Source organism: Mus caroli, chromosome 14, assembly GCF_900094665.2.
Source record: "Mus caroli chromosome 14, CAROLI_EIJ_v1.1, whole genome shotgun sequence".
In the NCBI taxonomy this organism is placed as follows: domain Eukaryota; kingdom Metazoa; phylum Chordata; class Mammalia; order Rodentia; family Muridae; genus Mus; species Mus caroli.
Genome location: NC_034583.1, coordinates 66,760,253 through 66,782,812, shown reverse-complemented (window position 1 = coordinate 66,782,812; position 22,560 = coordinate 66,760,253). Strand labels below are relative to the sequence as shown.

Here is a 22,560-nt window from a genome sequence, read left to right as displayed (position 1 = left end):
TTAGTACCCATAGTTACATAGTCCCGCCCAACAAACAGTTGCTTCTTTGCAAAGTTGGTGTTCTATAAACAAAGCAGTTACAGCACTGTATCAGCATTTGAGTGGGATTGGCCCAGGACTCGTGGTTCATTTCCAGATAGGCCTAAGTAAAGATCAGAATAAATAGTAAAGATCTGCAGAAGTGGCTCAGCAGTTAAGAGCACTGATTACTCTTCCAGAGAGCCCAGGTTCAGTTCCCAGCGAGCACATGACAACTCACAACTTTAGGTTCAGGGGGTCCACTGCCCTCCTCTAGCCTCTAAGAGTACCAGGCACACGTGTGATGAACATACATATATGCAGGCAAGTATATGCCTAAAATGAAAATAAATAAACTTGTGGCTGGAGAGATGGCCCCATGATTAGAGTACTTGTGTTAGGGGTCCTAGGTTTGAGTCCCAGTACCCAGTGCTGCTTCACAATGTCTGTAACGACATTTCTAGGGTATCTGATGGGCATACATACAGGCCAAATACCACCCATTCACATAAAATGAAAGAATCTTTTTTTAAGAATTTAAATAACTATAATTTAAGTGAATATATGTGTATACACACACACTTTAAGTGAAATTTGGACTAAAAGACTGTATAGTATTTCTCCAAGGATAAAATAGCTAGGGAACAGCCGGGCATGATGGCACACGCCTTTAATCCCAGCACTTGGGAGGCAGAGGCAGGTGGATTTCTGAGTTTGAGGCCAGCCTGGTCTACAGAGTGAGTTCCAGGACAGCCAAGGCTACACAGAGAAACCCTGTCTCGAAAAACCAAAAAAAAAAAAAAAAAAAAAAAGGCTAGGGAATTTGAAATAACGTGCATCTTTCCCAACAAATCTAAAAGCTTTCAAGCATATCCTACTAGAAGTCTGTGAATTGGTGGTGATTTTCAATTCTAAGGAACAGAGAAGCAAACTAAAACTAGCATCAACAAAAATAAGCTTTATTGCTTCACATTGCTGAAAGTTCCAGAACATGGGTTTAGAGATAGCTTGAACTAGTTACTAGTATTTTCTAGTTAGAACTGCCCCTTCCACTCATTCATCTTTGTTGTTGCTGTCTTTCTTTATAAGCAGGTACTTCGTATTAGGCTAGTCAAAATGGCCTCCTCGTAGCTAGCGACCACTCAAAAGATCTCTCCTGCTTGGTCCTGTAAAGCCCCAGGATGGGTTCTGATGTATTCAGTAGGAGTTGAGTGTCTATTTCTGGACCCATCAGATCAGGCAGGAAATGCTGTAGCCTCCCAGGGCCCACTGGTTCTCCTTCCCCATGCTGTCTAACCAGTGGTAGTTCCAGGTATAATGTAGTCACAGTAGAGCTTAGGAGAGGGAAGGGGCAGCTGTACCTGCAGTTCATGAATGTGGAACCAGGGTCAACATTGGATATCATTCCTCGGCTGCTACCTTTTGTTGTTCTTTGAGACATGGTCTCTCAGTGGCCTGGGGTTTCAAATTAGTTTTGGGTGGCTAGCCAGCAAGCCCTAGGATCTGCCCGTCTCTGCCTCCCCAGTGCTGTGACTACAAGCACACCCTTCCCTGCCCATTCTCACAAGTGTGTTCCAGGGATCACACGTAGATGCCCTGCCTGCGTGGCAAGCAATTCCTGACTGAGCCATCCCTACAGTTCCAGAACAGAACTTGATTTCCATACCTTACCCAGCCTGTAGTAAGTGACTCTGACCCACGGTGCTCAAGTCAGACGGAAATCCCCACGCCTTCTTCAAGCTCTGAACTACAAATCCTGACTTCCAGCGTCAATGCTTAAGTAAAGATTGCTGCATAGAGACAGCTAATTTCTACCTAACAGGCCTGGGGCAGTACTGAGGCTTGGACACAGCTGTTCTAACCTCAGCTGAAGAGGAAACTCAGTATTGTGTCCTGATGTTTATTCCAGCACAGATAGATCTGTGGACAAGCCAGGAAATGTTTTCTAACAATGAAATACCCTTTTAATGAGGAGGCGAAATGTGTTTTTCTCACAATATGAGATTCCTTTCTGCTTTTTAAGTAGTTCCATTGATCGTGGTCAGATGTGCAGAAAATAGAGCACAAGTTTAATGTGAGCAAAATATGAATGGAATTTCCCTATAAGTGGTAACCGGAGTAAAGAGTGCTGTGCGTGTTCTTGCAGACACCAGAAGAGAACGTAGGTGTCTGATCCCCTGGACCTGACATTCATATGGTTGTGAGCTACCTAGTGTAGGGACTGGGAACTGAACTTGGGTCCTCTGGAAGAGCAGCCAATGTTCTTAATGAGCCGCCTCTCCACTCAGTTTGAAAGTGTAAAGTAAACCTGTGAAATCAGTAGCTGCCCTCTGCTGGCTTCTTAGTTCCCAAACAAGCTGCAGAGGTGAGTTTTCAAGCTTGCTGGCCATATGGAAACAGTTTTCTTCAGGAGAGAGTCTTGTTTATGTTGGGCTCTGTTCAAGAAGCATGAGCAGCAAAGAGAAAAAGCAGCCAGGGCTCTGCATCTGGGGTCTCCCAATCTCACCTCAGCTGCCTGAGCAAGACTGTTGCAGCATCAGAGAGCCTTATTTCTAGACTGGAACTCTCCGTAACTTTAATTATTAATAATATGTAGAACAGCACACAAGCTGCTGGGCTGGAAAATTAACTTTTCTTCCTTTTTTCACTGTGTAATCCAGGCAGCCTTGAACTCAGTGAATAGTCTAGCCTGGCTCATACATGGCTTCTTCCCTGCCTCAGCCTCCTAAAATGTTTGCCAGCACATGAAGTTTTATTTCAAATCATTCTTCCTAATTTAAAGCCTTGTTTGTAGAATAAACTCTGTGTGGACTGTACAGATCAGTGTACCTTAGTACTGAAAGTCACAACCATCCCCACAATCAGCTTTAGAGCAGCTCCACATACACCCAAAATCTCCTGCCCATTAACAGTCACTCACCCCAAATCCTAGACAACTGTAGATGCTTTCTGCCCTACACCTCATCCTGAATAAGAATCCATATTCAGCTATTTTTCAGAATAAGTGACATGTTCTCCTTTATTAAGACTTGGCTGTCTGTTTCCCAGTGGTTAATTATTTCAGGTATATATAATGGGTTGTTTTGGTCCCAATTTAAACCATTAGAGTCCAAGTTCAGCCTGTTACATACACAAGGAACTATTCCAACATTGTCTTCAATACTCCCTTTAACCAAAGTTAAAGGAGCCACTTCTAATCCCAGCATTTGGGGGGCAGAGACAGGAGGTGAGCTTGAGGGTAGCAGAGACCAGCCAGGGCTATACACGGAGACATTGTTTTACAATTAAAAAGGAAGTGAACTTTCTCTGAAACTTCAGACCGATAAGACACTTGCCACTGCCAGACAGATGAGTCTTTTTTAGCACACAGATATTAATGCAATAATGATCTGGTTTGTCAAGGTTTGAATGAAATGCAGAGACAGGCAGGGTTTTATCCTTTGACCATTTTCACTACCCATCTGTCGGCTGCTTAGAGTTTTCAGAGGAAGAGACACAAGCTGTGGAACCCAGAGAAGACCCTGGATGGGGGGGGGGGGGGGAGCAGTGAGGAGGAAAGAAGATAGCCGCAGGCCCTTGCTGCACAGAAGCCGGGGCACCACCTTCCCTCCTGTTCCCACTTTACTCTGTCTGGAGGGGTGGGTTTCTTAATGAGCAAGCCCGTGCCTCCAGTCACTGATTGCCCCATAAGTAAGGAAGTCCTTTGCTCTCTCCACATCTCTGAAAGGAGTCAACTTACTCGCACAGAAAATTCTGTCTATAACAACGCCCTTCCTCTTGTGGTACCCCAGAAGACACACATTCCCCTGTACCACCTGGGGCACACATAGTGGGCACTTGCTTTAAGCTTTTAGGGCCAGTTTTTGTAACTAGATGCCAAGCAGGGTTTGTGATTAGCTTACTGAAAGCCTTAGGAGTGGTAACTTCCCTGTCAGAGCTGTTCTTAATCAAGCTCGGTTGATTTATGATTATGTAAATAATGCTTATCACTGAAATATCTGACAAAATGCAGATCAGGCTTCTTAGGTTGGTAGAGCTGGAGAAGAAAAGAACTGCACTGGCTGCCTGGCAGCAGAGAAACTAAATCACAGGCTGCTTGCACCTAGTCCTAAAACTTCCTACAGTTTAAGGAAATTTGAAAACAACCCTGCAGAGTTGAGGCCTAGTTCTGTTTTGTTACTTGACCGGGTGAGTAGAATGTGGTTATCTCATCCCCTCCTTGTAGTGAGTCCGTGGGCTACATTACCAAAAGAAAGAGGAGTGCATGGGAACAACTGCTTTGTAGAGTGAAAACTTTGTCTTTTTGGTTGTGAGCCTAGCCTCTCATCACTGAACCATTTCTCCATCCCAGTGAAGACTTTCTTACCATTTCATGTTGAACCCTCTTCTGGCTTTTCTGTTTTCTTAGCCAAGATTACAGATAAACACAGAACTTGAAGTTAGAAGAGCTGCTTTTTTCTGGGTTGCTGAAATGCTCCTGGTGATTGCTGTTTGTGTTTGGGCCACTGCTATGCATCCACAACTGTGTGATTGTTTGTGCAACAGGATCTTAACCGCCTCACAATGAACCATTCTTTGGAATTTTACAAAGATGTCATTTTGGCACCTAAACTGAAAATCATTTGTGCCTAACCCATCATTTTCCATTTATGAATCCAGTTTAATTAGAAAGTAGTTTATGAACAGTGCCCCATTTTTCAAGTGTAATTTGAAATAGCAGATGGCAGACGTGCACATTACCTGCTTGCCCAAGCCTAAATGCTTACTCATTCACACTCATGCCTTTAGCAATTCCAACTATAGAAGGTGTGGGAGGCAGGCAAGCCGCCTGGGGAACCCAGGCCTCCTTGAGCTCGTTGCTGCCACCTGCTGGGGCCTGTTTGTGGAAGGCTGTCCAATAGACAGATGCTAAGCATTCCAGTGACCTCACCGAGCTCTAGTCTCTGCTGTTACATTTCTAGAAGACAAGCCTGGTAGTAGTGGTGCATGCCTTTAATTCCAGTACTCAGAAGGTGGAGGCAGAGGCAGGCTGATCTCTCAGTTCCAGGCCAGCCTGGTCTACAGAGAGAGTTTCAGAACAGCCAGAGTTACATAGTGAGACCTTGTCTCAAAAAGAAACAAACTTCTAGATGGCAGCCTATCTGTGGGTTAATGGATTGTGCTCCATTGTTTCAGATCAGCAGGTAGGGATTTGACTATTTGGGCACTTGAGGTTCTGAGAACAAAGGATATCAAGAGCTCAAAATCCCTGGAGTGTGGGAGAGCTATAACAGCCTCAGAGCAGATAGCATGATCTTCAGAATCGGCTAGGGACTTGGACGGAGAAAGGAAGAACACAAATTTGAGCTCGGTCTGGACCGCTTAATGACACCATGTCTCAAAAAAACAAGGACAGTTTGGGTCTGGTGGCACTTGGAGGCAGAGCCAGGGAGATCTCCACTAGTTTAGGGCAAGCCTGGTCTACATAGAATGTTGCAGGCTAGCCTAGGCTGTATTGTCAGACCCTATTTATAAAGGGAGGGGTCATAGTGGCAAACGTCTTTAATCCCAGTACTCTGAAAGCAGAGGCAGGTAAATGTCTGAGTTTGAAGCTAGCTGGTTTCATAAGAGAGTTCCTGGCCAGCCAGGGCTACAGAGTAAAATCCTGTCTATATGTGCACACACAGGGGTTTGTTAAAGATTCACACATAATGTGGTTTGGGTAGTAGTGCATTTGGTGCAAATATTATCTAGACAGGAGTTCTTCAACCATTAGTGCCTCTCGTTTCGGTGAATTATATATCCTCCTGCAGTGAGAAGAGCCATCTTAACATTGTGCCTAGTTCTTTGAAGCAGATACTCAGAAGTTGGATTGGGTGGGGTGTTTGTTGGTTGGTTGGTTGGCAGGACACATCACTTGTGAATAATTAGCTTTCTTTTCTAGAGGTTACTGTCATTTGTATTATTGGTCAGTGAGTGCTTCAGTGGGCTTTGGCAAACAAAGGCAGGGTTTTGTAGTCCACTTAACACAGTCTTAATTTCCATGACTTCAGTAATCATTTAGTAAGCAGGTTCTGGGGACATAAAATAATGTAAGCCGAGCACAGGAAGCCTGCACCCTCTCGTTCTTAGTCTTCTCTCTGCTTTGGCAGGCTCGGGCAACACAAAGTTTCAGGCTACCCCTTTCCTTATTCCACAGGGAAGGGGTAGTCTGAAACTCGGGTTGGAAGATCCATCTTAGGTCAGATGGGGTGTGGCTCACGATTTTATTCCCTGCACTCAGAAAACAGAGGCTCATGGAACTCTGGCAGGTGAGGCCTGTCTAGCATAATGAGATCCTGTCTTTAAAGAAGAGCCTATCTTACAGAAGTAGGAGTTGTAGGTACTCATCATATGCTTGCTTCTTGACTATTATTTCCCATCCCTACAGGGTGTGTCATTTGTATGGATGCTCATAAAACTGTTGATTGCAGTCTGTGGACTGAGTGTTAAGTCACTGAAGTCAAGAGCAGACTGCCCTCCATTGAATGCAGTAAACATGGAACAGCCATTGCAGTATATTTTCCTCTAGATTCCTCTCTGTTTAGGACTTCCAGGCCTTTGATGCACATGGTCCTGTGTTTAGTGAGGAATACGTTGTAGGGCTGGAGAAATGGCTCAGTGGGTAAGAGCACTAACTGCTTTTTCAAAGGTTCTGAGTTCAAATCCCAGCACCCGTATGGTGGATTCACAGTCATCCATAGTGAGACCTGACGCCCTCCTCTGGTGTGTCTGAAGCCAGCTACAGTGTACCTACATAGAATAATAAATAATTCTTTAAAAAAAAACATTGTAGAATCAGAAAAGGTTTGTTGAACCCTTTTATAGGAACCCCATTTGGGTTTTAAGGATGCTAGCTTTTGTTACTTGTGAGTATTTAGTGTATTTCATTTTAAGTGTTACTTCCTGCCTTGATAACCTCATATGTGGTGCTTTTTTTTTGTTTTGGTTTGGGGTTTAGGGATACCTGAAAGAAATCTTGAAAGAAATTGGCATTCAGAATGTAAAAGGAATTCACAAGAACACATGGGAGCTGAAGCCGGAGTACAGGCATTACCAAACAGAAGAGAAGAGCGACTGAGAGACGCGCGTGCTAAAGAGTCAGTCATAGGCAGACCTGGCCAGCCACACCACACGCTGCCTGCCTGCCGGCCTTGACAGGACAAAGACACCTGGGTCTGCCATTCCTCTCAGTAAACTGTTAAAGCTGGGATTCCATAAAAGTTTCTTAAGTGTTTTCTGAAGAGAAAGATGTTATTTATAGACTAAACTCATGTTACACCATTCAGCGGGCATGCTGGCACATGAATGTGTCCAACACTCAGGAGACTGAGGCAGGCAGGTGTGAGTGAGTTTGAGACCAGCCTGGAATACACAGCAAGACCTCCCCCATAAAAGAAAAAAATTATGGTATGGGTAGAGGTCTGGGAATTAAAACTACTTTTGTTTTTAGTGGTTAACTTTGCAAGTGTAAATGGGATATTTCCTAAATGAAAATTGTGTCTCTGAGGAACTAAGGTAAGAAAGGAGAAAGGTGTGGGGTGGGGGGGGTCGTCAGCTAAGAAACGATTTCAGGAACACAGAGTCCAAGTTCCTTTTTCTGAAACTGAAGAGGGAACTTGTCCCTGTCTGCAGAGGTAATGTTTCACCTCCAACCATAAGTTAATAAAGAGATCTGTTCCCTTTGTATTAGATGGCAACTGTTATCACTGGCTGATTTCACCCTTGTGATACTGGAAAGAGAAACCATCTAAACTCTAGTCAGTTACTGTAGCGCTTGGGGAGCTGGCTTAGTGGTTTGGGGCACACACTGCTCTTGCAAAGGATAGGAGTTTGGTTTCCAGCATCCAAGTCGGTTTCTTCCTCAGCTGTTTGTAACTCCAGCCTCAAGGGATCCATGTCCTCTTAGGTCTCCACAGGTCTCCACGCATACATGTCCATACATTCACACAGACACAGAAATGAAAATAATTTTTTTTTAAATCCCTTAAAATAACAATTGAAAATTAAGTAACTTTCCAACTTCAAGTTGTATCTCTCTAACCAGATATAAGCTCCTTGGAGACTGGCTTTAGCCTGAGAATTTTACTTCCCACTGTACAGGCAGGGGCTGACCCTTTGCTATCAGATTCTATTGCCAACTAAATCGGGGCTGTCAGGTGGTGCACTGAGATAGCAAGGGCTGGTGCTGTCTCCCAGCACACCAGGACGCTCTTCTCATCCTCAGTTGACTGTGGATGGAAACAGTACATGTACATGATGGGTTTCTTCAGGACAGTGTCATGTGTTAACACAGTCCAAAGTTGCTCCTGTAAAGCAGAGATACTCCGACAAAGTAAGTACACAGAGAGGCTGCTTAGAGAGAGAATGCCTGCAGCCAGGCAATTCAGGTGCCAGAAATGTAAGAAAACGCAGTATACGTAAAGCAAGGAAACAGTTTTTCATTAAGAGAAGGATCTTGCCATGTTATTTGCTGTTGTAAGAAAAATGTTGTCTTCATCCTCCCACTATAAGCCACAGGTCTGCTTAAGGAAGGCACCTAGTCACCACCCTCAGTGCCTTACTGGCCTCATTCTGGGGTAGGAGCTAAATGTGGTCTGCCCCTTGTCTCCTCCTTTTAAAAATCTTTTATTTATTGTTTGACAGTTTCATGCATTTATTCATTCATTGATCATATCCACTCCAACCTCACTCCCCTCCACTTCTTGATACCTGGAAGCCTAGTGTCCAGAAGCCCTCGGGATGCTGTGAAAACTGCAGAACTAAGTGTGCTGGGTACCTACCACGTGCTTGGTAAATCATACAGTATGTACCTTCCTACAGAACTTGCCATTTTGTTCTGAGATGCTCCCCTGAAACATGAGGATGCCTCCTCTGCTCAGAGTTTGTTTTATAGATGCCGGTAACATCCTGATCTCATTAATAGAACATCCAGTCGGAAGTTACACTGGACTGGTCTCTCGATGGTCTCACCTCTGGGTTACCCTTTCTGTTTCTCTGTATCGGCCACAGCCTGTTAGCTTGCCTTTCATCTAGTCAGTGAGAATATTCCGAAGCCTAACTTGACTTCCCATAAATATCCTGGAACAGCTGGACTTCCCAGAGGCAGCACAGCCCTGGGGAGGGAACACAGAGTCAGGTTCACAGCAACAGGAAAGGGATGAGCAGAGCCCTCCCTTCCAGCACTGGTGTGTGTACTCCTAAGGAGCCTTTGTTAACTGGATGGAAAGAGGAAAGAGGTGGGCTCAGGGTGAGTTTGATGGAACAGCAGCAGGCTACCGTATGGGTCCTTTGATGGTCTCCTACTAGACATCCTCTAGACGACAGTGGTGCCATGCCATGCCCAGGACACAGCTGGGACCTTAGTGGGCACTCAGCTCAGATGTGGACCTCCAAAGAGGCTTTGCCGTGGCATGAGCTTCAAAAAGTAAACACTGCTCTTAAGATCCACACTGATCCTGAAGGGGAGAGACTTAACATTGACTTATTTATCTTATGTATGTATGTATGTATGCATGTATGTATGTATGCATGCATGTATGTATGTATACATGTATGTATGCATGTCTTGAAGGGTTGGATCAGTAGCCCATGAGAAGCTGTCCAACAGTCCATGGTCACTGGAGAAACAAAATTAAGACTACAAAATCATGCGCCATGCATACTAGGGTAGACAAAACCTTTCTGTAGGAACTTGACTATAGGTGCTAGCGAGCAAGGGGATCTACCAGACCTCGCAGACACTGTCCATGGTTCTACAGAATGACGCAGCTCTTGGAAAACATTTTAGAAGCTTCTTACAGTTAAACACGCAACCCAGCAGTCCTACTACTAGGGGAGGAAGTTAACATGTTTAAAAACCTAAAGGTTTGCCAAACATAGTAGTGCACACCTCCAATCCCAGCACTTGGAAAGCAGAGGCAGACAGACCTATTGAGATCAAGACAGTCATGGCTATACAGAGAAACCCTGTCTGGGGCAGGGGGTGAGGAAGGACCTATAGCTTTAATCACCAAAATCTGGAAACCGCTTAGGTGTGTGCCAGACGTGCCGGATAGTCACGTGGTGGGCTCTTCCCATGGTGAAGACAAAGAACTCCTGATACATATAGTTGGGTAGGTCTCTGGTACATTTGATGTGGCTACTACCTACTGTGTATTTTCCCTCTAGCATCTGCAAGAGGAGAACCAGAGGGGAAAAGGCTACTACTGTAGGCCCACATCTACTCTGCCACTGGGCACAGTCACTTGGGGAGGTGGAACGAGGCATGTTTGACCGTGTTTATCCCACACTGCCACCAGGATGGGTGCTGGGCTGTAGAGAGGCACCTCTCTGGGTGTGAAAAAACCCAGTCTGAGATGTGGAGAAGCCAGAGCTGGTTCAGGGGCCCCAGGCCCACGACGAGGCTAGGGCTGTGTCTCTGACTCTTGGACATCTAGGAGTTGCAGAAGAGCGAAGAACAGAGTCGGGAGACCACGGGCTGGGGACAGCATCTGGTGGGGGAGATTGCTCTAACTTGTCTCACGGGGGGAGGGGGCACAGGGAGAAAGGGTGTGGGGGGGATGGTCTTTTAACTAGTCTGTGTAAGAATGTCTACAACAGTTTAAAAGAACATGATATCTTGTGAACTGACACAATTTCGTGTACTTAAGTAGAAAAATGCCTCAGAACAATTAATGTTAAAGGTTAGAGAGATGACTCAAAGGTTAAGAGCACTTGTTCTTACAGAGGTTTGGATCCAGACACCTCCATAGTGATTCATGACTATCCATCACTCCAGAGGATCTGATGCAGTGCCTTCTGATCAGCAGACACACTTGCTACACATACCTGTGCAGACTCAAAGGCAGAAAAGCACTTGTACCCATCAAATAAGTAAATATGAAAATTAAACAAATATTAATTGTAGGTGATAGGAACTCTGCATAATGTGAAGAAGATAAACTTTTTAAAATGCTTTTTGTAAGATGCTGGTTACAATAATAAAAATCAGCTATTTCTACATGAGTGTAGATGTTTGTAAACACAAGAAAACATACCTGACTTAGAGTACTACTGCAGAGAGATAGGAACACGGGGCAGGACAGGATGTTTCTCTCACTAAGTCTGTACATTGAAACTATTCACTGTGTGTACGTGCATGTGTCACCAAGCTCAAAAGGAGAGAGTGGCTCTAACCAAGTTAACTAGCTTAAAGCTATTCCAAAAAACACATAGGGTTCCACTTCTCCCCACCTGGGCTTTACAGTTAGCCGATACCGCAAATCTTGCTGACAATCAAGAACACCCCCCCCCCCAGAGGACTGTAGGCAGGGAAAGAGGATCGGCATGTCTCCTGGACATTTACACAGTGTCACACACGTCAGGAGCCTGCCAATGGAGTCTACAGTGTCCCCACTCTGAACTGGTTGCCTTGGTACATTTTCCTAGGGTTAATGTGGGTAAACAGCACCCTTTCCAAGGGAAGAGCATGCCTGGGCATAGCATTACGTTCACTGGAAAAACAGCCATGAAAAACTAGCCCTGGAGTGAAGCATTTATGTGACAAATTCATCAGTGACAGGAGAAACCCAGCTGTACCTTGATTTGCCAAGTGTTTGAGAAAACTGGTCCCAAATAAACGGAGCCACTGGATTAAGAGAGAGGCTGAGAGCAACCCGGCCCCACTGAAATGAGCTAAGAGGCAGAATGCTGAGCCACTGGAGTATGGGAAAGGGGCTGGTTTCTAAGCAGTATCTTGCCAGGCATGGTGACATGCCTTTAATCACAGTATGGCAGGAGGCAAAAGGAGGTGGAAGCCAGCCTGGTCTACCTGGCAAATTTCAGGCTAACCAGAGCTACATAATGAGATCCTGTCTCAGAAAGGGGTGGGGATGTGGGCCCGGCAGGGGCAGCAGTGTCTCGGTCATGGAGCTGAAAGGCCAAGGCTTGAACTCAAGTCACAGCTTTGACTGTTGCCAGCCCACGGTGTCCACTCCTGTCTCTGGCCTGTGGGACCTAGCAGGGTGGGGCTGATTGATTCATCCTACTGCTTGCACTTGGTTTTGCCAGCAAAGACTTCACCATCATAGGAAAGTGTGATTGCTGTTCACACACTGAGGTCTTTTCTGTTCCAGTGTAGCTGTGGAGGGAGGGAGTCATTACTTACTAGGTTTTCTATCCTGCTCATGCGGAAAGCTTCAGTATTCTCAGACAGCGTTGGCAGGTGGAACCTTAACAGCCTCAAACCGCCAGCTCTGAGATCATTCTGTTACCCACCTACACAGATCCGTCAGAAAGCCGAGCAAGCCTTGGCTTGCAAGCTTAATAAGTTGAAATGAAACACTCCCACGTGTGAGTTCCAGTTGCACATGCTTGTGTTACAAATGGATGCCGGGTAGTCGACTGGGCACAGACAGCAAAGAAAACCAGGATACTTCTGTTTGCTGTTTGAGACAAAGTCTTCCTGTATTGGCCCAGGCAGCCTTAAGTACCCAGGCTCATGCCAAACTTGTGCCTCAGCCTCCTGAGTGACCAAGACTTCAAGTAACTGCTGCCAAACTACAGGCCGGAGTGCTCCAAACTGAATCCAGGGCTTCACAAGTGCTGAGTGCATTCTGCCACTGGTCTACGTCCCCCGCCCACAGGATCAGTTTCAATAATGGTTCAGATGGTTCTTTTTGGTTGTTTTCAGTTGAGTCCTCCTGAGAGAAAGTGCACGTGTTGATCAAGATACACCAGTAAAGAAGCCAAGAAATTACAGTTGATGTCTCACATGCTCCAAGCAGTCCTTCATCTGTACCAAATGATTAAGGTGTCCCTGTTGCCAATCACAGAAGATGGAGAGGCTCTGGTTTGAGGGAGTGGTTGGGCGGAGGCTGGTAAAAGGTCACCTTTGTGCTTAGTCACTGTTCTATTGCTGGAAAGAGACGCCATAACCAAGGCAACTCTTACAAAAGAATACATGTAGTTGGGGGCTTGCTTACAGTTTAAGAAGCTTAGTCCGTCACTGGAGCAGTCGTAGAAGGCTACATCCCGATCTTCAGGCCAGGTGAGAGGGGTGGGAGAACTGGGCCTAGTGTGAGCTTTGGAAACCTTAGAGTCCACCTGGAGTATCAAACTTCCTCCAACAAGGACACACCTCTTAATCATTTTCACTCTCTGTGACCAAACACTCAAATATATGCAGCTATAGGAGCCATTCTTATTCAAACGACCTCGGGGAGGTTGGGGGAACTAATTTCTAATGTCCTCCTGGTTTTACAACTGGCTCAAAAGTGGTCTGAAGAAGGCTTTGCTCTATGGTCCCATCAAAAGACTACACACGGCAGAGGCCCTGCGCTAAAACTCACCTGTCTGCATCCCACTGAGATCAGGAGGCAGAAACCGGACAGGCACGTGAGCTCTGGGGAATAACTGTTCCTCGTGTGACTTTAGCATCATTTGCCCCTCCTGTAAGGCTGCTTGCTTCTGCCATTTCACTGTGCCCCAAATGTTTGCCTCGGTCACACAGTGGTTTCTTGGTCCTGTCCTCCTCAAGGCTCTTTCAGTTAGTTCTTACAGGGTGAGGGGAGAGAAAGAAAAATAATTCAGGTTGTCTAAAAAATATGAATCACAGCTGGGTGTAGCGGCACACACCCTTTGATCCCAACGCTTAGGAAGCAGGAATAGAGGCAGACGGATCTCTGAGTTGGAGATGAGCCTAATCTATAAAACAGGTTCTAAGACAGCCAGAGCGACTGAGTGAGACCCTGTCTCATTTAAAACAAACAAGATCAGTCACAGCCCTGGGGACTGGGCACCCTCTCTCTGGCCGTGTGGTCTTTGCTGTTTCGTGTTTCTGTAGATACTCTGCTCTCTGCAGATTGGTCTCTTGACAAGCAAACTGCATATACTTTGCTTTGGCTTAGCAGAGACCAACCTTTTTTCTTTTTTTTTTTTTTTTTTTTTTTTTTTTTTTTTTTGGATTTTATTTTGTGTTTGGGGACTACTTTGCTGGCATGTATGTATGTGCCACTTGTGTGCAGTCAGTACCCATGGAAACCAGAAGATGGTATCAGAGCCCCTGGAACTGGTGTTAACAGATGGTTGTGAGTGCTGGGAATTGAATTTGGGTTTTCTAGAACTGCAAGTGCTCTAACCACTGAACCAGCTCCAACCCCCCCCCCTTTTGTTTGTTTCTTTCATTGTTTTTTTCCCCCCTTATTTTTTCTTACTGCTTGAATCAGGCCCTCACACCTTCTAATCACATACTCCAGTTTTACATGGCTTTCAGCCCAGCCAACTGCCCATCGTTCTGAACCCCACCTCCAAATCTACATCAGGGGTTCTCAACCTGTGGGTTGTGACCCCTTCAGGGGTCACTTAAGACCTTCCTTCATATCAGATATTTCCAATAATATTCATAACAGTAGCAAAAGTACAGTTATGAAGTATGGATGAAAATAAATCTATGGTTGGGGGTCACCACCACATGAAGGGCTAGATTTAAGGGTCTGGGCTCTAGTGGTTAGCGATTAATCTGATGGCTTCCTGTTCATCGCTTGCACCTAACCTCATGTTTGGAAATAGGATGCTTCCACATCGGGTACATGTTGCGTAGCAAGGCCTTCCCAAGGAAGCAAAGGGCTTTCTGAGGGCAGGTATGTCTACCTGAGCTGAAGAAAGAGCACAGCCTCCAAGTGACCCAGCTGCTCCGGTGCACACTGGGGGGTCTAAGGACCGAGCTGCACAACTCATGAGAACACTGGGGAAGAGTCCTCAGCGCACAGTGGGGGGTGTATGAAGAAAATGGCCATCCCAGTTCTAGAGTCCCTGTGACTCCTATGTGAAGAGAACAAAATACACAGTCTAGAGAACTGTGTTAACTGTACAGAGGGCTTATCTGCTTGCATGTATAGGGAGCAAAGAAGCCAAGCATGGTGGTGCAGGCCTGTGGCCCCAGCAATCCGGAGGGTGTCGACAAGAGAATCACATGACAAAGGCCAGCCTCAGCTACATCGGCCATCTCCAAACACACGTGCGCGCGCGCGCGCACACACGCGCACACACACACACAACCTAAATCGGACCAGGTAGTGGCAGCAAATGCCTTTAATCCCAATTTAGTAGCTCCTGACCCCGTTTCTAGCATGTGACACCTTGTGCACTAATAAAACATTGCCAGCATGTCAGAAACATCACAGCTCTTTCTGTCTCGTTCTGCAGACTGGGGGATAGAGAATACATTCAGATCACACGTATTTTAGTGTGAAGCACTGGCCTCTCCAATGCTCCAGGCCCCAAAGCCCCCTTCAGCCCATGGATTGGTCACCACTTGGTCTAATCCTGGGTGGGAGATGAGAAAAAAATACAGGCTACTAACCCCTGCTGAGGCACATCTCTTGGGAGAACACCCTACTTCTGTTTTCCCACAGAATTCTATAATTACTGATGATGACCAGCTAAGACTCAAAACAACTGAGTTTGTCATACATTGTCTACTAGACAACTGGATGTGTCATTTGGTGGAGGTCTTCCTGGTTATGGACAGCTCATAGGAAACACCAAGGCTTTCCTGAAGAAACTCAGTGACATCCCACCTCATCCCTGTCCTGGGAACTCAAGAGAGAAGCTATACTGACCATGTGAGCCTTGACACCTTAACAGGCCTTCCTAGTCTCACCTGGAACCTAAGAGGAAAGGACATGCGTGTAGTCCCAGCACTAGGGAGGCAGAGGCAGGCAGAGCTCTGAGTTCAAGGCCAGCCTCTTCTACAGAGTGAGTTCCAGGACAGCAAGAGCTACATAGAAGAAAACCTGTCTTGAAAAACCAAAAAGAGCCAGGCAGTGGTGGCGCACACCTTTAATCGAAGTACTTGGGAGGCAGAGGCAGGCAGATTTCTGAGTTCAAGGCCAACCTGGTCTACACAGTGAGTTAGAGGGCAACCAGGGCTACACAGAGAAACCTGGTCTTGAAAAAACTAAAAACAAAAAAAGAAAGAAGAAAAAGAAAGAGACATCAAGAAGGAAGGGAGGGAGGGAGGAAGGAAGGAAGGAAGGAAGGAAGGAAGGAAGGAAGGAAGGAAGGAAGGAAGGAAAGAAGGAAGGGACAAGTCCTTTGGGGCTTCACAGTGAAGCCACATCCTGATGAGTCTGTCTTTGAAATAACTTTTCAATGTAATTTGAAAATAGCTTTAATTCAGCCTAGCCTAGCAACACTGTTCTCTATGGAGTGCTGAGTTTACCGAATGCTGGCCTGGCTGCCAGGATGCTGCTAGTCCACATCAAATTGTATGTCACTGGCCAGAGAACAGAGCCAAGTTTAAAACTCAGAGCTCAGTTTCCACAGAGCGTGAAGCATTTTCACACTCTCCTAACATCAGAGCATTGAGTTGAGCCTGTTCTCAACAATGTCCAAAGGGAAAAGGATACAGTCAGCTCAACCTCAAAGCGCTGATGTCTGTCTCTGAGGAGACAAGGGCGCTCGGGGTAGACAACACAGGGCCTCTTCTCACTCACTGCTGAGAAGGCAAGCACTTCAGTTGCTGCCAGGCCCATGGCACACTGGGATACATCCTGTCAAAGAGGAGAAGGATGGAGTCAGCGAGATGGTTCAGTGGGTAAAACAGCTTGCCTGATGACTGAGTTTGCACCTCAAGACTCACATGGTGGGGGAAAAGAACCAACTCCCACAGGTTGTTCTGTGACTCAGGAATGAGCGCACACACACTCACAATGGAATTTTCTAAAAAAAATTAAATAGAAGGGTATTTGATGCAGAGTCCTTACCAAGTATGTACCTTAGTGTCCATGACAAACAAGGAGATTTCTCTGACCTGGTGAGACCCCCACAAGGACTTGGGGACATTTTGTTTTACTGCAACAGTTGGTATTTCTGGTCCACTCAGCCTTGATGACAAGGCAGCACAGAACAAATGGCTGATGAGCAGATCTGGGCTGGTGGCATGGCCGGTCAGGTAAAGGCGCTTACCACCACACCTGAAAACCTGAGTTCTATCTCAGGGTCCCACATGGTGGGAGGACAGCACGAACTCCCAAAGGCTTGTCTTCTGATCTCCACACATGTGCTGTGGCATGTGTGCACATGCACACACACACAAATAAATGGATGTAATTTTTAAAAACTGCTCAAAAAAAACCAACAACAACAGAAATCTCTCGTGTTCTGGAGGCCCTTGTTGTAGGTTCTGGAGTGTCTACAGCCTGAACACTTGTTATCATTATTTAATGAAAACAGGAACCTTAGCTGGTGTGGAGTGCATGAAGGGCACTAACCCTGGTCCTGAAGGCTCCAGCCTCACCTCCCAAAGCCCCTCCTCACATCATCACCGTGCGAGAGAACCTCGACGCCAACTCCAGGGCTGCTTAGATGTTCGCTCCATCAGTTGGTGGGTCAGGCCATGAAGAGGCTTGAATGTATGACTTCGTACATCTGTCTTTTGAAAGGTAAATCTTATTTTGAAAACAACTGTTTGCTGCCTTCAGGCCTCAGCCGAAATGACTGCATGGCCCTGGTTTTTTTTTTTTTTTTCTTTTTTTTTTTCAAAGCAGAGGCTACACCTACACAGGATCTACTTTTGGGAAGGGGGTGGTTAATGCCACAGCTCATGAAGGCTGACTTGCCAATCCAATTTAAATTAGGTTGAATAGCAATTCTAGCCTGAGAAATAAAATCCCGTACGCTGACCTTGGGCCCGAGTGGTAGAATAATCGTGTCATGCTGAGGCACTGTGGGGTAAGCTGGGGTGGCCTTTAAAGGACATCTGGAAGCTGGGTCGGCTTGACCCACAGCCGCCTCACCTGGGTCTTCTGGCCCCTGACGCCGCCTCTCACTTGGCTTCAGGGAGACTTGATGGGTAAAGACAGAATTCGAGATTACAAAAGGGAGAGAAGGAGGGTATGCTGGGCCAGCCAAAACCAGTTTGAAACAGGTCAGGTCCCATTTAAGAGCAATTAAAAAGAACGAAAACAAATCTGGCCAGAAATAACCAATTTAATGATTATTGTAAGCCTCACTCCTAATCACACTCCTTTCATTTATCAGTTATAAATAATACATTGTCAGTTATAAATAATGATTTGGGGGCTGGAGGGATGGTTCATCAGTTAGGAACATACACTGCCCTTCTAAAGGACCAAAGCTCGTTTCCCAGCCGCTGTATCCGGTCACTCACATCTGCTTGTAACTCTGCCTCAGGAGCCCCAGTGCTCTCTCCTAGCCTGCGAGAGCAACTGCACATGTGTGTATACACACAGAAATTAAAGAGTAAAAATACAATCTTTAAAAAAAAAAAATGCATTAGGGCAGGAGAGAGCGCGAGCTGTTTCTGTAGAGAACCCAAGTTCAGTTCCCAGAGAACACATGGTGTCTCACGCTATTTGTAACTCCAGTTGCAGGGCATCTAATTCTCTGGGGCACCAGGCATACATGTAGTGCACATACATACATACATACATACATATACACATATATAATACACATACATACATACACACACATACATACATATACACATACATACACATACACACACATGCATACATAATATACATACATACACATACATACACACACATACATACACACACATACATACATATACACATACATACACACATACATACCTTCATATACATACATACATACATACACATGCATACATACATACATACACATACACACATACATATACACAGACATAATACACATACACACACACATACATACATATACACATACATACATACAGGAAAGTATGTATATTTACATATGTGTATGTACATATACAAAAATAAGTAATAAAAATATTTTAAAAGCATGTGTATCTGTGTGAGGTGTGGTTAGCCTTGTCGACTTATTGAATTCCAGAATACCTAGGACTGTATAGAGAGACAATGTCTCAAAGGGAAAAAGAGAAGAATGCATATCTTGGGAGCCGGAGAGATGGCTCAGAGGTTAAGAGCACTGACTGCTCTTCCAGAGGTCCTGAGTTCAGTTTCCAGCAACCACATGGTGGCTCACAACCATCTGTAATGGGATCTGATGCTCTCTTCTGGTGTGTGTGTCTGAAGACAGCTACAGTGTACTCATATGCATAAAATAAATAAATAAATCTTAAAAATAAAAAATAAAAACAATACATATCTTGAAAGTAAAAGGGCTACTTTGGGATGGAGGGACAACTGAGAGGAGAGAATTAGGGGTGGGGGAGGGTAGCAGTGGACAAATATGTGCATGCATTAAAAGGCCATAGAAAATGGTTTGAGCCGGGTGTGGTGGCGCACGCCTTTAATCCCAGCACTCGGGAGGCAGAGACAGGCGGATTTCTGAGTTCGAGGCCAGCTTGGTCTACAAAGTGAGTTCCAGGACAGCCAGGACTATACAGAGAAACCGTGTCTCAAAAAAAAAAAAAAAAAAAGAAAAGAAAAAGAAAAGAAAAGAAAATGGTTTGAAAAAAGTAAGCCTTTAATCTATGCACCTCAGAAAGCTGAGTCAGGAGGATCATGAGTTCAAGGCCAGCCTGAGCTAAATAACAAACCCTTGTCTTAAAGAAAGAAGAACTAGGGCTGAGGACGTGGATCTGTTGGTAGAGTGCTTGCCTAATTCCTGCATTTGATCTCCAGCACCACAGAAAACATGGTAGTATGTGCCTGTGGTCCTGGCACTTGGGAGGTGGAGGCTGGAGGGTCAGAAGTTCAAAGTCATCCTATATAAAAGAGTTCAAGGTCAGGTCAGATTGCATTGGACCCTGTCTCAAAGGAAGAGGGAGGACATGTGTATCTAATTTAGTCTGATTTTATCTCCTTAACAAAATACCTAATGCCCAGTGATTGTGAACACTAGAGATTGGCTTCACAGGGTTGGAGGCTTGATACTCAAGACAAGCTCCCAGCAGAGTCAATGCCCAGCAGGGACTGCTCTCTCCTCAAGGTGGCACCTTGTTAGTGCCCTCACATGGTGCCAGATTAAAAGGTCAGAACTGGTCTAAACTGGTTGCCTTCCACCTTCGGCCCTTACAACAGTCACTCCCCAAAGGCCCCACTTCTCACAGGCACTAACGTGGGAGTCAGGTTGGAACAATGTGAGTGAGAAAATGTATCCAAACCATATTAATGCTCACTGCAGGGAACTGGGAAAGGACAGAGAAGGCCGGAAACCATCCAGGCTCAATCCCCAGCACCTACATGGGAGCTGATATATATATATATATATATTAGAAAGCTTGTTCTTTCCAGAATTTCACAGTAGGCTTGTGAACTGTTAGTGATCTAGCTCCTGCAAAAACAAAACAAAACAAAACAAACAAACAAAAACCCAAAGCCCAGTAGAATCAAGGCAGTGTTTAGATCCATGCACAGTGTGATCCTAACTCTCTGCCACCCTGGCCGCTTCCTCTAAGCTGGTGCTCACTTCTTAAAGAGGTACAGACAACAGCACAGGGAAATCAGACAAAGCAAAACAAAGCCAACACTGAGCCTGGAAAGGCTCTTGTGTGTGTCAGTGAGGGGGTTGGGGGAGGGGGAGGCGTGGGGGAGGGGGGAGAGGTGTCACTGAAATAAGTCATCCACACATCTACACTACATCCACACTGTAGCTTCATAATGGCTGATAAAAAAGAGGGGGAAGAAATGGCTCAGTATGGAAAGCTCTTGGCCCCAAGCTTGCCCACTCGACCCCCGGGGACACTCTGGAACTGCCATTGGTCAGAGATGGACTTTTTCAATCCTCATCTCTTTCGCTCCGTTTTGTCCTTTGCCTTTTAAAAATTTGTGTTCTGAGAAGGTTCTCTTTTTTCTTATGTTTCAATCCTTTCCCCTAAAATATTTTAATTAAATGTTTTCGTTTCCAAGAGGGCTTCTTCTGTTTTCCCTGTTTCTGGAAGCCCTGCCTCTGTGGATCTCTTTGAGGATGCTAATTAGATGCCGCGTTTCCTTCTGTCCCCTGACTAATGTTTGTTTTCTCTGTGTTCGCCCTGCTCCCCGTCTTTTGTGCTGAGGGCCCTGTGCATGATTCTTGCCTTTTGCTTCTCATTTCTTTGAACAAGGAGATGAGATGTTTAGTGAGGAACTCTGTCTGGGGACATGGACTTGTCGTTCACAGACTTTGCCTTAGGATGCACGGTGGGAACCTGGTCAGGCTTCTGGGGACCTTGAGATCCCAGCATGTGGTGAGGACCTAAATTTGGGACATCACACATTCTCACTGTCCCAATGCTTCCCCCCCCCCACCCCCAGAGAGTTTTTACAACTTTTTAAAAGGAGAAGAATACTATTGTGTTCTCTATTGTTCGCCCTGAAGATAAGCATGAAGCCGCCTTTGCCTGTCCCTGCTGTGCCATAGCCATTTATGGACTGAGAAGGCTCTGCTGATTCCATGACAGACTTCAAATTGGCAGTTAAGGAGACTAGACACATCCAGGCAAGCCCCCAAGTAAGTTAATTACTAATAGAAAAAAACCCAGGCTGCAGCCTTCACCCCCAGATAATGGAATGTCCCAGCTACCTGGCCTGAGGCAAGGACAGTGGGCCAGCAGCAGTTTCCATTCTTCCCCTGCTACTTCCTCAGTAAAGGTCTCCAGACCTCCCCAGCAAGTTTCCAGCTCCCACAGCACAGTAATGGAATGTCTGTAGAGACAGACCCAACAGATTAACAGAGGTCACCTACCCCAGAATTCCCTAGTGTGCTTTAAATCAGGCCAGCAAGCTCACTTGGTGGTCTCTCTATTTTGGTAACAGGAGACCCCAGCATGCTGGACTTCATGTTTACATACTATCTGAGTCCAGGGTATCATTCTTTGGAGAATCATGGATCCTTACAGACCACCTCAGCGGCTGGGCACCCACTTGGGACTAGGGAGTGCTTTGCATCCCCCATCTCGATTATACCATCAGCAGATAGACCAGCCACCTCAGGACGCCCAGAGACCAGCCACCTCACAGCGCCCAGGTTCTCCCTCTGTTCCAAAGCAGTAGCGAGGGCTATGCAGCCAAAGACAAAGGGAAAGAAATTTAAAATTCAGGGCTTTCCAACTAAACCATATACCCTTACCAGCGTGATCAACTGGCCAGTGTTACCCTGTGCAAATGAAGGTAGATAGCTTGGTGCAACTTTCTCACCAGATCCCTGACTTCAACCCTCACAGGAGTTTGGTGCTCTTTTTCCATGAGAGATGGAGGTCATGTTCATGTGACAGGGTGCACATATGTTTGTGGGCATGTACGACCAGATGAGATCTGGTGTCATTGTACAGGCTCCGTCCACCTTGCTTCTCCTCCACTTCTTCTTCTGTTGTGATATAATTAATAAAAAAAATCAACCTATGCTATTGCTGGCTACTCTCTGGTGGCCGCACCACCCCCATGGCTATCCCCATGTGGTGTCCACCCAACCTTTCCCCTGGAGCTCAGTCCTTTGCCCAATCTTCCCGTCCCAAAGCCTGGCCGAATTCCACCTCAGCTATGTTCTTTCCCTCTGGCCCACCAGTGTCGCCGCGGAATGGAAAACACCAGACAATCTTAGTTTAGGATCAACAGATCACACAGT

The 22,560-nt window shown here is 45.8% G+C and overlaps 1 protein-coding gene across 1 annotated transcript in view; it reads left to right on the top strand.

The window, feature by feature from the left end:
• Gtf2f2 (general transcription factor IIF subunit 2) overlaps positions 1-7,728 on the top strand; it is a 111,380-nt gene extending 103,652 nt beyond the window's left edge. Inside the window, exon 8 of the mRNA XM_021181786.2 lies at positions 6,998-7,728. Within this exon, the coding sequence (XP_021037445.1) occupies positions 6,998-7,117 (120 nt within the window). The 3' untranslated portion in view covers positions 7,118-7,728. The remainder of the gene's footprint in view (positions 1-6,997) is intronic.
• The last annotated feature ends 14,832 nt before the right edge of the window (positions 7,729-22,560 follow it).